At 35.9% G+C, this 15189-nt stretch overlaps 1 protein-coding gene and 1 long non-coding RNA gene across 2 annotated transcripts; both read right to left on the minus strand.

Moving 5' to 3' along the window:
• Nucleotides 1–1719: 1719 nt before the first annotated feature.
• LOC143570695 (uncharacterized) lies at nt 1720–14222 on the minus strand. The gene is made up of 21 exons (XM_077056282.1): nt 13742–14222; nt 12993–13590; nt 11081–11564; nt 10092–10179; nt 9821–10002; nt 9114–9253; nt 8747–8813; nt 8471–8606; nt 8123–8237; nt 7967–8042; nt 7708–7890; nt 7130–7290; nt 6911–7013; nt 6106–6307; nt 4999–5285; nt 4782–4903; nt 4282–4426; nt 4106–4198; nt 3907–3980; nt 3329–3382; nt 1720–2509 (listed from the first exon to the last, which is right to left on the minus strand). The coding sequence occupies exons 1-21, from the start codon at nt 14172–14174 to the stop codon at nt 2212–2214; spliced, it is 4041 nt and encodes a 1346-aa protein (XP_076912397.1). The 5' UTR covers nt 14175–14222; the 3' UTR covers nt 1720–2211.
• On the minus strand, nt 3381–3872 carry LOC143570696 (uncharacterized). The gene is made up of 3 exons (XR_013141978.1): nt 3738–3872; nt 3582–3703; nt 3381–3479 (listed from the first exon to the last, which is right to left on the minus strand). It is a non-coding gene; the product is annotated as an uncharacterized LOC143570696 (long non-coding RNA).
• Nucleotides 14223–15189: the final 967 nt, after the last annotated feature.

Genomic DNA, 15189 nt, shown 5'->3' on the forward strand with positions numbered 1-15189 from the left:
CGAAAGAACCAAGGGACTTGTCGGATAATACGTTCCCGATAGTTTCGTAGTTGATGTTTTAAAAACTTCAAGAAAAGTCGATAAGTCATTGATAATTTCCCATTTCTCATTTGAAAAGGGGATTGCCAAATCATTCTCGGCAAGACTAGAATGAAACATTTGTAAAGTTTCTCTTTGTTTCAAAGCACTTTGAAACATTATGCAAGTGGAATTCCATCGATGAGGTAAATCCCAATTAGCTCCCAAAGCTTTTCTTCCCGTATCTTTACAAAATTTTCTATAATCCATTTGTCTTTTTTTACTTTTCTTAAAAACTTCATGTAGCATTACTCTAAAATCGTTTATAACCGATGTAACCTCATCCGAAGCAAGTCCGTCTTGCACGATTAAATTAATGATATGTGCAACACACCTTGAGTGAAAAAATACACCATTGCAAATCGGCGTATATTTTAATTTTAATTTATTAACCGCCGATGTATTATTCGACGCGTTATCAAATGCAATTGAAAATATTTTATTTTCTAGTTTATAAGTTTTTATAACATAATCTAAAATTTCAAACAAATTATCTCCCGTATGTGGATACTCAAAGAGTTCGAAAGCAATGGTGCGTTTCATCATTTCCCACGATGACGGGTCTACCCAATGAGCGGTGACACAAAGATAAGATTCGGGTAGACCATGTGGAGCCGACCAAACATCACTAGTTAAGTTTATTCCCGTATTTATATTTTCAAAATATGCAATTAGTACCTCTTTGGCCTTCTTCCACAATTTTAAACAATAACGTTTATGAGTATGACGACTTACGTGAGTGTATTGTGGTTGAAGCGTATCTCGAATCATGGCGGTTAAGCGAGGGTTGTCGAAGTGGCTAAACGGCAAAGCTTCTTGAATCACAAACTTCGCCATACGATCTTGAACTCGATCAATTTGGTATGTAAATATTCCGCCTTCACTATCCATTTGCGTTTGTTGCGACTCGACGTTCTGTTTCAACGCCCTGCAATACGGTCTTTCGATGTGTTTCTTCAAATTTGAATTCGAAAGTGGGTTTAAATAAATCCCACAAAACTTGCACCGAGCCTTCAATGAATGGTCACTCAATTCAACCAAATCCTAATTGCACCAAATCTCTTGATTACGATTATGAGGTACAATACGAACGAAACTTGGTCCGGCGGTGGAACCTTGACCAACCGATGATTGTGAGGCAGCCATAACAACAAATATGAATATAGAAGAAGAGAAAACAAGAGATTGGAGAACTCAGAACGTTGTAATAGCGTTTTTTTGTATTTTTTTGCGTTCGGGTTTGCGTTTTGAGTGTTGTGATGAACCCATTACACCAAATACCTATTTATACTAGTAGTGGGGTGTTTGGGGAGCCAAAAAAAACGGCCATTTTTGACCCCAACGGTCAAAAAACGGCCATAAAACCGTTTCCCAACGGCTAGAACTACTCCAACGGCTAGAACCGGTTCCGAACCGGTTCCGGTCGAACCGGTTCCAGAACCGGTTCCGGTTCGGTTCCGGTTCCTACCCGGTCCACCTCCAAAAATGTCAAACCGGTCCCGGATCGTCGGGTTGAAACGGAACCGAACCGGTTCCTACGAAAAACGGGTAGGAACCGGTTCGGTTCCGGTTCGGTTCCACCGAACCGGTTCCAGGAACCGGTTTTGTTGTCCACCTCTAGTTCCTGCCCAAGTTGGTCTGGTTTAATCGATGTCAACTAACACACATGCAATACAGGGTGAGCTTTCACCAAGCTCGTTGCTAGAGTCTATAGGCTTATCTAAAGGTCTACTTTCTTTTTCCTACATTCTACTAGTCAAATTCCCGACAATTAAAAACGCTCCATTGGGTAAAACATATAACCTACAACGATTATACTATTCCGACCCATCTTGCTTTTACAATGGAAGTTGTCACAGGTTTATTTCTCCGACGAATCAAATTGACCAGACCAATACCCACACCATAAACTTCTAATCATATTCCAATAGCCTAAACAAGATGTCCAAAATTTCTTCACACTAAATAGATTAAATCACAAGTAAATGTGTATCGAACAAGACTTAACACGTCTCCCTTAACCCTTCTTTTCAGAACAAAACAATGATGAATTACATAAATATAACACATATACATCACTTAGAACCTGCAATCTCAACTTATACCCGGAGCTTTAAAACCATATGCCAAAACTTAGTCCGAAAAAGGTTGAGAGTCCATACACAGATGGACTAGTTTTTGTTGAAACTGTCCGTACAATTCACCAACAGTAATAACATCTTCATTTTCAGGGTTTAGTCCGGGCAAAACGAGCAGTTTTTCTTTGATTAAAGAATCCGACTCGTCGTTAGTATTAAGGTTTTTGATAAATTCAGCATGAATTTCCCGGAAGGCGATAATAAACATTGCAGCAGTATCGGGTTGTTGAGCCTCACGGAGTGCTGACAATGCATCTTGTAATGAACCGGCTGCTACGTACAGAATTAGGGCTCTGCATGGATAAAACAATCAAAATTCAGACTTTCATCTACCCATTATGGAAAAAGTAAATCGAAAAAAACAGAGTTTTCAAGATTCAATTCACCAAAATTTGGGGCCAAGCCATTAATTGCCAGTTTGCCGGTTTGATTTTGACGGATCGGCTATTTGAATTTTTTTTATTATTTTAAAAAATGTTTGTTTGTATTTAAATATATGAAAAGGATTGACAAATACAACACATACAAAAATGTATATTCAAAACCGTCAATCGGGCCACCAAACCGCCTGAACTGTGAACCGAACAGAAACAGCATAAATCTGAAACTCCGTAAAATTGCTTGGTATTATGTTGCAGTGGCAAAACTGGTAAACTATTAGTATGGGTTAAAAATAAGTCCCCTGTACACATTTTGTCGAAAAGATTTGGTTTTCGTATGATAATAACAGAAAATAACTTATTTCAGTAACGAACATTTTCAATAAAATGATTTAGAAGGTTTGTGTTAAACACACTTTGGTGACTTTAGCCCGTTTGACTTATTTTTTAGCTATTTGAACCGTTTTGACTTTAGCCAGTTATGAGAATTGGTTAATTAAAATCAATTAGGATAAACTAAATGAGTCGTATTTAATTTATTATAGCTAATTAGATTAGTGGATAAGCATGGTCTATATGGTTATGAGTTTGTAATCAGGTTTTGAGTTATATTTTTCTGGTTATAAGATCGACTGAGTTATTCAATCCAACTTCATCCTGTGAGTTTACGTTTTGGTGAGCTATATCAGTTCGTTGATATAACCCTAAATGTGACCCATACACGATGAATACCTCCAGATGTTATGTTCGGCATGAAGGACATGTTCAGCCCATCTGTGTAATACCCTGAAAATCACAATATTTATATGAGAAAAAAAATATCATCTCGTAACTGTCTTGTGAATAACAGAAATAGTATAATAATCACTAAAAGTAACTGCAACTAAATATTCACTACACACAAACTAAAAATCAACATAATTTCGGTAATTCACATATTCCCTCTGAAAACTTGCATTAATATCATATATACCCGACCAAAAACCATCATGTCAGATATGCTCATTCGAAACACTAAAAATTTTATATACCCATTCTGGCAAATACTTTTATAACATGACCATTATACCCTTCTCCATAAAAACATAAAACACTTCAACCCTTAACCTGTCGGAATTTAGCATAGGGATCCAACATTGACGACTCTTTATTTGATATTATGTTTCAGCTAAATATGATGTCCTAGTTCCTATTTTCACTTCTTTATATACTAAAGAAAAGAAAATGATTCACATACTAGAAATGATAAGTAAATAGAATTGGAGACTAAAAAGTACTATTAATGTAAACGGTTAAACGGAGATGCACACCTTGAATAATCTGTTCCTTTTAAATGTGTTGCTGCCAACGTGGCAGCATCTGTCCAGTATCCAGCATCTTGTAGCTGAAACATAATGAACGAATCATTAATACCTATAACTTTCACGTTTCAAATATATACTAATTTTAATTATTAATGTCAATCTATGTTATTATACGAGATTAAGTTAACAAGGTATTGAACAACACCTGTGAACAAGCTTCTTGATACCTCCCTACAGCACATAGCAGGTGTGTGCCGGACAATGACCTGTCACTCTCCACCATATTTGCTGCAACCACCTACAACAAAATAATAACGGGAATTATAATTTTTAAAACTGAAAAAATAATTGTTATTAAAAATTTAAAATCCCAATTATTACCTTAACCGCTAGTTCGTTTAATGATCTTGAAACTGCAGATGAAAGAGCAACCGCACGCAAAGCATTTGGATAGAAGTAAGGGCTTTCTGGAGGCGTAGAAAGCATTAAACTCACAGCAGCTTCCAAGTTACCAATTGACACCAGCCTGAGTGTTATATTATAAATAAAATATAAAACATGAACACATGTCCCGTTTGTTCATTTATGTTCAAGAACGTTCGTTTATTTATGTTCGTTTATTCACATATTTAACTAGAAATTTTATGCCCTAACAAATATATGTACATGTTTACATTTAATGGGTGTTTGCTAAGTTATGTTCTTGAACCGTTTGTTTATATTATTAATGAATGAACATAAACGAACACAAACACACTAATTTTCTTAACGAACAAGAAATCAGTTAAAGTTAAATGAACACGAGCATGATCTGTTTGTGTTAGGCCTATGCCAAACGATTCATGAACTGTTCACTGAACGGTTAGTTCGTGTATACTCACTCATGCACGCGGTTTTGAATAGCCTCTTCATCCTCTAACTTTTCATGCCAAGGAATACGTGCATTAGCTCTATCCCACAACTCTTCTTGTTCAAAAGCCATTAATTTAAGTTCACCATCACTCTGCTTAAAATGATGACATCATTAATATCTTTTCATATATTGTAATTCCATTATTAAAGAATAACCGAATAACAGAAATGAAGCAGAAAGCTTACCACCGTGTTACTTTTACTTGACCTAGTTTCTGATTTACCCTTGGAGGATATCCTAGTCAGCAATGACATGTCATCAGTTTCTGAAGATGATGATGTCATTGGGTTCTTTTGCGCAGACTTGTTAGCCAAATTGTTCATCAGGTGCTTAAACGCACGTGGTAATTGTAGCCAAAAGTAAGCCTCAGCGGTTTCACCAAATATTGCAGCTGCAAATGAGAATCTTGCAACTGAACCTTTATTAATTATAGAAGCATATTGCCGTACGCGCTCATCATCAAGTATGCAACCTGATGTAACAAAATTTTAAAAATATAAAATCAAAATGAATGAAATGTTCTTAAACGGGTTAATTTCAATTTTGATCCGTTTATTCATTTTAAGAGAGAATTGCATGTCCCCATGTAAACTAACCCAAAACTAAAAAATGCATATATCCCTAACTTATTGACATTTCACATTTTCACAAAATGCCAAAAATAACCTTTCAAAATTTTAAAAAAATAATAAGGAATAAAAAACGCATTAAAAATCATTAACAAAACCTAAAAAAGAAGAGTAGATTATACATAAGCGAAAGAAAATAATGAACAAAAAGCAAAATTGAAAAAATAACTCACTTGTGAAACATAATAAATAAGAGAGTAGATTATCCAAGACAAAATAAATAATGAAAAAAAAATATAGCAGTAACGCAAAAAAGAAAGGGAAAAAAGCTAGTAAAAATGGATAAATATGAAAATGTGTAAAATTTTAAAGATTATGAGTAAAAATAAGGTTAAAAGTCCTATAATAAAAGTGTAAATTTGACACTTTTTTCATTGATAGGAGATATATGCAATTTTGGTTTTGGGCTGAGTAAATATGCAATTTCCCCATATTTTAATGCAATACACTTGTTTAATTCCAAGATTCAGATTTTTATTGTTATAGTGACATATTGCTGCTTTGGTAACAAAAATAACCAATGAATATAGTTAAAGATACAGGTCAGCCGACCCGAACCGGCCCATTTGAACATGGGCCCATTACCCAAACCTCAAAAAAGCCCAAAAATACCAGCTGTAACCAGAATAAACTGATGCTATATACCATAAAGTATAACCTCACCTTCTCTTTGGTAAGGCTCTAATACTTTGAGAAGCAATTCTGGTACAACTGAGTCACCAATAGTAGGTATATCAATTAAATAACCACGAAGGTCTCCCGTTGATGAATTTTTTGATAATTCAGAATTCTCCTTATTGTTAAGAATACTATTTGTGTTAAACCATGAAGGTTTTACACCACATTGCAAGATCAGTCGTAGTGCCTGTCAATAAAAGATAGGTCAAATGTATGACATTAACTAATAACGATACAGTTTCCCTAAAAATGTCAACTTTTCTACAGGTCAACAGCATATATGACACACTGAAATTATAACATAAATCTTTTGTTCAAAATATAGATCTTATGATTCAATACATTCTATCCAATAATAACATAAAATACAAGAGTAAATTACAACTTTTGTGCTTTAGATTTACACCATATTGCAGGTTATGTCCTATAACTAAGATAATTACAAAGAACGTCCTTTCCACTACTGGTGTGAAACATCTGTTAACTATTTTACAAAATGACTATTTTGCTCTTACACCTAAAGGACAATGTGTAATTTTCACAATTCTTCGAAAGTAACCAATTAAGTTTCTCTTTAGCAGGTTTTTGAGAGATCAAGTTTCACAAACACAAAGTCCAGAGCAATTACACGTTTATAACATTTTGAAAAAATATATATATCTTGAATCTTACAAATCTATTTAAGGTACAACATCCATGGATTTACAACTATAAATATGTTTTAACTAAAAATAAAGTGAGATGTTAAAAATATATATTTGTTTAAAGAAAAGATTGAAGTAAGAATTACCAATGCGTGAGGTGTAGGAAGTAATATGGGAGAACATAAAGGCATTGGTCGAAACCGCTCCTTTATCGATCCAGACTGAGCCCCATAACCAATTCTTTTCTCACTGCATAGAAATAATAGAAAACTGTGAAACTCAACAATCGATAGTAGATACTTTTTATCACTGCAAGTTTTATTAATCCTTTGTGATTAGAAATGAGTAAAGTTGTTTACACATACACATTAACTTCAACGAGTCGAAAGCTACTGTCTGCTCCAGTAATACACAAAACCAATGGATCATTTTTATCACTTCGCACAGGTAACCAATCAAGTTCCAGCACTAGTGTCGCAGGAAATTGAGGCTGTAGAAGAGAGTTGGCTAACGGATCTGGTGAATCCTGCAAAAATAAATAAATAAAACCCCAACTTTAACGATTTCATCTTATTTTTCAAGTCTATATTTACTTTCAAGTCTATATTTACTTTCTCTGGTTATCCTGTTAATGTGTAAATAGGCTACACGAGTATTCACTAAGAGTCTAAGATCACCCAAATACTAAAACTACTTAAGAGGTCACCCAAATATAAATTTGGTTTCTTCCATGCCGAATTACAATTCCAGAAAAGAACTTGCATGAAAATTGTCAAAAATGACAAAAATACCCCTACAAAACTGAAAATGACAAAATGCCCCTAGAAAATTGTAAAAATTGATACTTGGGTGGCCTTTAAAATTGTTTTGATAGCTAGATGGTCTATGTATATATTATAATATCAAAAAAGAAAAGCAAATGGATGGTACTTTTGAGACTTACAAGATCAAATACAGCAAATGTATTATCATTAAATAATACAGCAATACGTCCACGACTACGGTCTCCGGAAACAACAGGCGAGAACTTGATTCTCCTTATGCCTTCTCTGTGAGTGTTGAAAGAGGAAGATTGTCCTGTTGTAACATCCCACCACCGTATGTTTCCTGACCTGTCACCCATTACCTGGCACATAAACAAATCAGTCTTAAAGAGTTCATGAGGTGCAACTTGAATAAACATAGAAAATGTATATACTAACCACATGAGGCAAACGATAGGCCATAGCTCTAACTAGTCCATCAGTAGATATATGTGAAGTGGAAGGCCACTTTGGTCTGCACAGTAATAGAATAAATATCGTCAACTTATAGAATCTCAGTTCATAATAAAATGGTAAACGTAAAAAAAATAGTACTTGAAGTCTCGTATCCTACGGCCTTGAACTTCAAACACCCCGAGAGCGCCGTTAACTAAAGCAAATGCAAAACTCTCTGAAAACTCTTCTTGATTTCCATCTGGACTTGATGCTTCTACATTAAGACATGTTTTTAAGCATCTAAACTTTGTCTTTTAAGAAATCTAGGAATGAAATTAAAAAGAATTGTAAACTCTTCCTAGTTGAAAGTTGAAATGGCCTCATAGTTTGGCAGTTCATACAATAATTAACATTTCAATTTTATATCTTGAGTATATTTGTATTTCTTGTGCGATATTAATTATAATGAAAATGAACATGAATATTAGTTTTTAAGTTTTAACTCACTAGACTCTGTTTGCGATACCGGCCCTACAGGTGGCAAAGAAGCATCCGATTGCTTAGATGAATTACTTTGTGTTGGCCGTGGAACAGTAGGCAGAGTCCACTCCAATACTGTAAATGGAAGAGCTAAAGACCTAAGCTGCAAAAAGAAAACATTATGAATATCAAGAAATACATACATATATAGAGGTGTGTGTTTGTGTGTGTCGGTATATGAGAATGAATTTTCTAAAAAAAGTTACATAAAATGATTCAGAAAGAAAAAGTCAGGCAGTTTACCATAATAGGAGTCTTTGTCATCGCCCAAACCTCCACAGGTGCATCGCGAAACAATATTAATAGATACCTACAAAATGCACCAAAAACATCAGTATAAATTTCCACAAGAACACAGAACTATAAAAACCACTTTCTTAGATCAGTTTTAGCAATGAAAGTATCAAAAGGTCATCTAAGTATAAAAGCAAATGTCAGAATATTTGCTAATATTTCAAGTATTTTCAATTGAAATGTTCTGCACTTAATGTCTAATGTGAACTTAGTACAAAAAATACATAATTGTTTTGACAGTCCCAATAGATTGATGATTATCAGGCAGTAAACGTTTCACATAAAAAAAGTAACAAATTAGTTTAGTTTTAAGAACCTTCCGGAAGATGAAGCTCTTAGAGCTCTTATAGGCGCACGCTCTGGCTTTTGTAAAACCCTAAATGTTCGATTAAGGCCTGTTCGAAGGTTGGTTACAACAAGCCTATTTGTATATCCACCACCAGTCTTCTCATTTCCCTAAATTCACAAGGTAATAATATTATGAGGTTAGTGTTGTTAGCTTTAGGCATACATAAACTGATAAAAGTGAAAGATAAAAAAAAGAAAAACACTTTATAAACACAGGGTTCAGAATACTGCAAACAAATATATACAAAACTTGATAAGGTAGTACAAAAAATAAGATCAGTTTACTCATTTGTTAAATATACTTTTGTTGCTTATACCTGATTGTAGGGGTGTGCATGAAACCGGAAAAACGAAACGAAAACAAAAACCGATGGTTTGGTTTATATATTTGTAAGAAACGAATTTTCGGTTCAGTATTTTTTATTTTGAGTGGTAATTTATAAGAACATAATAAACAGTATAACCCAAATATTGTAGCTAAACGTATACTAATCAATTAACAAAAAGATCAAGACCCACATTCATTGAATTGGGGCATATCTTATCATCTCATAGATTTCATGCCCAAATGGTAAAACTGAAAAAATCAAAAACAAACTGACTGAAATCAAACCAAAAACAAGCGAACCAAAACAAAAATGATGATTCGTAACAACCATATTATCAGTTTGATACCTGATTGTGTGAGAATGAGACAAGTCTTGAGTTTCCCAGCCACCTTAAACCTCTTACAACGCTATCATGAACTGAAAAACTTGCAGCAACAGCATTTGCAGAAACATCAATAACTTCAACTGAACCACTTTGAGTTCCTAGAGCAACAAGTGGGACCGCTGCAGCAGGATGGTTTCCCCCTCCTTCACATGTCACATCTTAGTAACTAACTGATAAATCGTATATTTGTTTTTAAAGGAAATATAGATAAAGTCAAGAAAACAAAACTCACGTGCCAAAGTAGCCGTTAAAGAAGGAGAAGGTACAGCTAACATAGTCACTGCTGAAGAAAGAAGATGCAGCTGACCAACCAGACTGATCTGCATGAAGAATTTTATCAAAGTTTCTGATAGCAATCAATGATTCAATAATCAAAATTGGATGTGACTGTTATCAAAGATTCAAATAAAACCCAATTATCGAAAAGTGTTTTTCATCAAAATTAGCTTCGAATTGGAATGTATGACCTCCTTTCATATTATCATGCCAGTTTTTAGTGCTAACTGCATACACATAGAAACATTTATACACCACCACCATGTAGCTATAGACATACAAATCAGGTGGTCGACTGCAGGTGGCAATCATGACCCACTCTTCAAATAATGGGATGATATACGCAAAATCATAATTGAATATGGGTTCATTCGGGTCACCTTGAATTAGTGAACGGGTCAAACGGGTCACTTTAAATTAGTCAACGGGTCAAATTGAGCTACCTTAAATTAGTCAAAGGGTCAAACGGTCACTTGTTTTCAAGGACGATAGGGGTCAGGCTTGGGCGGGGTTGGAAACTTTTTTCAAAGACAACTCATTTAACCTGGCGATGAGTACTTTTTTTTCTAAACGACTCATTTTAACCTGGGGTGGGGGTGGAGGTGGAGGTGGATGGGTACTTTCTTTTCAAAGACGACTCCTTATAACCCGTGGGTGGGGTGGGTATTTGTTTTCTAAAACGACTCATTTTAGCCCAATTCCATTTTGGCCAATCCGTTTTGACCACAACCAAATTGATACTTTCTCAAAACGGCCCATATTGACCCGAATTCATTTTGCTTAGAGTTAGAAGTTAGACCCCCTAACTCATTTTTCTTAGAAATTCGTTCTGACCTGAAACCCAAACCCACCCAACCAGGCCAGTTTGCCTAATTCGGACCTTTATACTGAAGGTAGTAATGAAACGCATGCAGTATGATTCTTGGAAATGTTTTAAGTTTCAACCTTTAGTGCCAGATCATCCTGGCTCTTTTTGGAGGCTGATGAACGACCCTTTCTAATATTCTCCTTATCCGTTTGTTTAACCACATCCTTCACAGAATCAAATGAAGAATCAACCGCCTTAGCATTTCCATCTAAACCTGAATCTTTACTGATTTCCGCAACAACTCCAAAGTCTGATGCAACTTTCTGATTCTCTGTTGGGCCTTCAGCAGTCAGAAGCCAATTCCATATTTTCCCATCATCAGTAATTGATAGCAAATGTGTTTTAGAAATGACTTGTGATTCATCACAAAAATCAAAAGGATTGTCAAAATCCACATCAGCTTCTGTGTTATGACGACCATCAGAAAGACTCTTCTGAATATTTTGAAGTGTGGAATCCGACCGAGAGATGACAACTGCAAGGACTGAGGGAGAAGGGACAGGTGTCCCGAGTGCTGGCATCAATTCTTCCATCATGCACATTACATGTGCCTGCTCTCCCCTGTGATGATACATATTTAGATATATAGTATATATACAAATGGACAGGCATACATAAACAAACATTATTTACAAAATGAGGAGTGCAAAGAATCCATATGCAATATAAAGGCAGTCGCATCAAGGTTAAAGCCCAGAGCTTCAATATACAAGAAGCAAGTATATCTTATCATTTATGTTAACTAAACATGAACTATGATCATTGGGAAAACATTTACAGATAACCAACAATTTAACTTAAAAAAAGTACATCCTAGTTATTATCACATTCAATCCACCATGCAAAAGTGTAACTATACACCATTCATTGCATATTATCATTACAACTATGGTTTTCTCACCATTTTGTGTTATAAGTAGTAAATGCTATTTTCTCTTTAGTACTTTCTTTTTATTCCATGTGTCACGCTATATGTTATCTACTTATCTAGATACTATACTTTACATGTCAAGAGAAGATTTATGAATCCAGGAGGTCTCAGCGAGGGGCAACCTCTCTATCTTCCGGGATAGAGGAAAGATTTGTCCCCATCCTATCCTACCCTCCCCGAATAGCTTCAAATTCATACCAATATCTTAGCTCCAAATATCTTACACGGTTCCTTGATGTAGAGAAAACTTAAATCAACGAAATCAAAACTAACATGGATATGATTTGAAGTTTGTAGTTAAGCAGATCGTGGCTCATCCAAATGGCAATGCAATAGAAAAACTAATAGCTGCTATTAAAGAATGTGCATAGCAAATATTTACGTCTTATCATTTCTCAAAAACATGAGCCATATTCATTGGGAAAATACTTGTGGATAACCAATATTTTTTATTTTAAAAAGCCAACATAGCACAATAAACATTTATTAGCTCTAAGTGTAACTGTATATTATTCATTGCATACTATCAATTGCTTCAAATTCATATACATATCATTTAGCTCTAAATATCTTGCAACGTTCTTCACATGTAGAGATAACTCAAATCAACAAATCAACATGTTCAAATCACAATGCAGCAGGAAAACATGTAGCTGATATTAAAGAATGTTCATAGCAAAACCCCCCAAATAACCCATTCAGAATTTAGTACGTTATCTGGATACTATACTTTACATGTCAAGAAAAGGTTTTCAAAGTCGGGGATCTCTGCAAGGAAAGGTTTGCCTCCATCCTAACTACCACAGACCCTACCAATAGCTTGCTATAAGTTGGATTTTACTGGAAGGTGTGTTTGTTTGTACATTGCATATTATCAATCGCTTCAAATTATTTAGGTGCAAATATCTTAAACGTTTCCTTAAATAAAAAAAACTCAAATTAACGGATCAAAATGAGCATGAATATGATTGAAACTTTAAAAACCTAACTAAATCACAATGCGGTAGGAGAACTAGCAGCTAATAATAAAGTTTTAGATAAGCAGAAAGTTTACTTACTCCTTCCGCCGCCACGCGCTGAGCCTGCCATCAAAATGAGCACAGTAAACCACCTCCAAGCTCGGATCCGGCAACACATCCATAAACTTCCCACATCCTCTCGGTAACCCCGCCCGAAACAACACTGTCCGATACTGCAAATCAAACACCACCAACTCCCTAGGAAATGTCACATACAAAACATGCTTCCAATGCGGCGAAAACGCAACTTTCACAACATAATTCGGAAACACCGCCGCAGCCGGCGAATTATTACCACCCGCACCCGAACCATTACCAGCGGAAACCGCTTCTCGTTCCAACCTACTCAATTCAGACGCATCTGTATCAACTTGCAGCTCCTTCAACACGACGTCGGACTCCGAACTCTCGCCGTGGACTCGAACCGCTAACAAAAACCCTCGGAGACCTACAACGCATATCCGCCGCGAATCGAACGGGTCACGCGCAATGCACAAGAACGTTTCCGGCGCGGCGTCGTATTTGAAAAAACACCTTCCGGTGGACGATTCGAACAACGACAGAAGCGAAGATCCGGATATCGCGGCAATGATCCACGAACCGGATCCGGATTGGATCCAACACAAGTCCTGGATACCTAATTTAAACAAATAAACGAACACGAGCATATCATATTTTTTAAATTAAAAAACAAACGAACACGAGCATATTTACTTATCTTTTTAAATTAACAAATGAACAAACATGAACACAAATATTTGTCGGATTAAATTAACTTTATATTATACCTAACTTAACATTCGGATCCGTCTGCATAAAAACCGCGCCGGAAGCTGACGTGGCATTCGCACGCGGATCTAATAAACAGATCCGGCCTTGACGGTCACCAGCAGCAAGTAACAGATGCGAGTGAGAAGCACTGGGATCGTGTGAGAGCAGGTCCATGGTAAGCACCGTAGGGCACCATCGTACGGCCGTAACAAAAGGCGACAGATACGACGTCGTTGAAGAAGAATAAGTAGAGCTACTGTTGTTGTTATTATTATTAGGTAATGGAATGACGGTTACTAGTTGAGTTGACTTAGAGTCAACGATGGCGACGGAGCTGCCGGCGGCGTAGGCGAGTAAGCCGGTGGGACGGATGTCGGCGGCGCCGAAGTTGTTGCGTGATGGTGGGCACGGGAGCATGTAGTCTAACGGTGGCCGTTGGATGGATGACATTGTGGTTTAGATTATTATTAGGTTTTCCGGTGAATTGGTGTTGACGGAATCGGATCGTTACATCTCGACTTTTACTGTCGTGAAATGTTATGTTATGTGGTGGAGTTGTTATGTTTTAAGTTATTGGCGTTATAAGTACCTGAAGTTTTAGAGATGTCGAAAAGGAGATGGTAGGGAAAATAATGGGTTTTCGGGTTTCAAACCTTTAAATCTATACACGAAGGTTGAAACTTAATTCAAATATTTTATAGTTTTTTTGGGTTTGGGATTTTTCAGTTGAGTTAATTAGGTTATGGGTATCCTGAAAACCGAAAAAAATAAATCTGGTTTCTTCCGATTCTGACTGATCCTTATTTTCTTAAAAACATGATACCGGTAGGCAAAAATTCGGTAAATACCAGTACTGCTATCGATCCTGAATTTCCCAATCACGAAAAATTGGTACCAGTACCCAGTACAATTTGTCCATCTCTAGATTGTGTTAATATCTTTCAATGGGCAAAGCCCCAAGCCACCATTTTTTTTATTCTTTTGTAGCTTTATCCCAAGTCACCCAATAAATCTTCTTCTTGTCTTCACAAACGCCGCACGTAATTTTTTTACGCACTGATTTAAGATCATTTATAACTTTACAAGGAGTTTTTTAGAGAGAGAAGCAATAAGTCGATAACAAGCATGGCCTAGACCCCAAGTAGGGCTCCGTAGGCGTCTAGGGCACATTTCCGGTGAGAGGCACGAAAATGGAGATGCTACTATGGGTATATAAGGTCATCATCTTTCTTTAAGTTTAAACCATGTAGAGTTGTGAGTAGAGACATGTAAGAAGACAAGAAAAATAGTGAGTTTTAAGTATACATATATTTTCTAGCGACGAAGATCAACGTAGAAGTAGTTGTGTATTCCTTGAATAAATGAAGAGGATGACATGACTTTTATTCAAGATTTCAATTGATTTTTTTATTTAAGAGTAAGCATACAGAAGGCTAACCTGCATCAACATTTAACATTTGGTAGT

This window comes from Bidens hawaiensis, unplaced genomic scaffold, assembly GCF_021521415.1.
Source record: "Bidens hawaiensis isolate Kalapana, Puna unplaced genomic scaffold, B.hawaiensis_p1.1 tig00025018_1, whole genome shotgun sequence".
NCBI lineage: Eukaryota > Viridiplantae > Streptophyta > Magnoliopsida > Asterales > Asteraceae > Bidens > Bidens hawaiensis.

What these genes read in the sequence shown, in the direction of transcription:
- LOC143570695 (XM_077056282.1), bottom strand. Translation starts at nt 14,174, where the DNA reads ATGTCATCCATCCAACGGCCACCGTTAGACTACATGCTCCCGTGCCCA. An exon ending in TCTCATTCTCACACAATCAG is followed by an intron (nt 9,254 to 9,820) that starts GTATCAAACTGA and finishes TTGTGAATTTAG; the next exon opens with GGAAATGAGAAGACTGGTGG. An exon ending in AAAGGAACAGATTATTCAAG is followed by an intron (nt 3,383 to 3,906) that starts GTGTGCATCTCC and finishes TGTGATTTTCAG; the next exon opens with GGTATTACACAGATGGGCTG.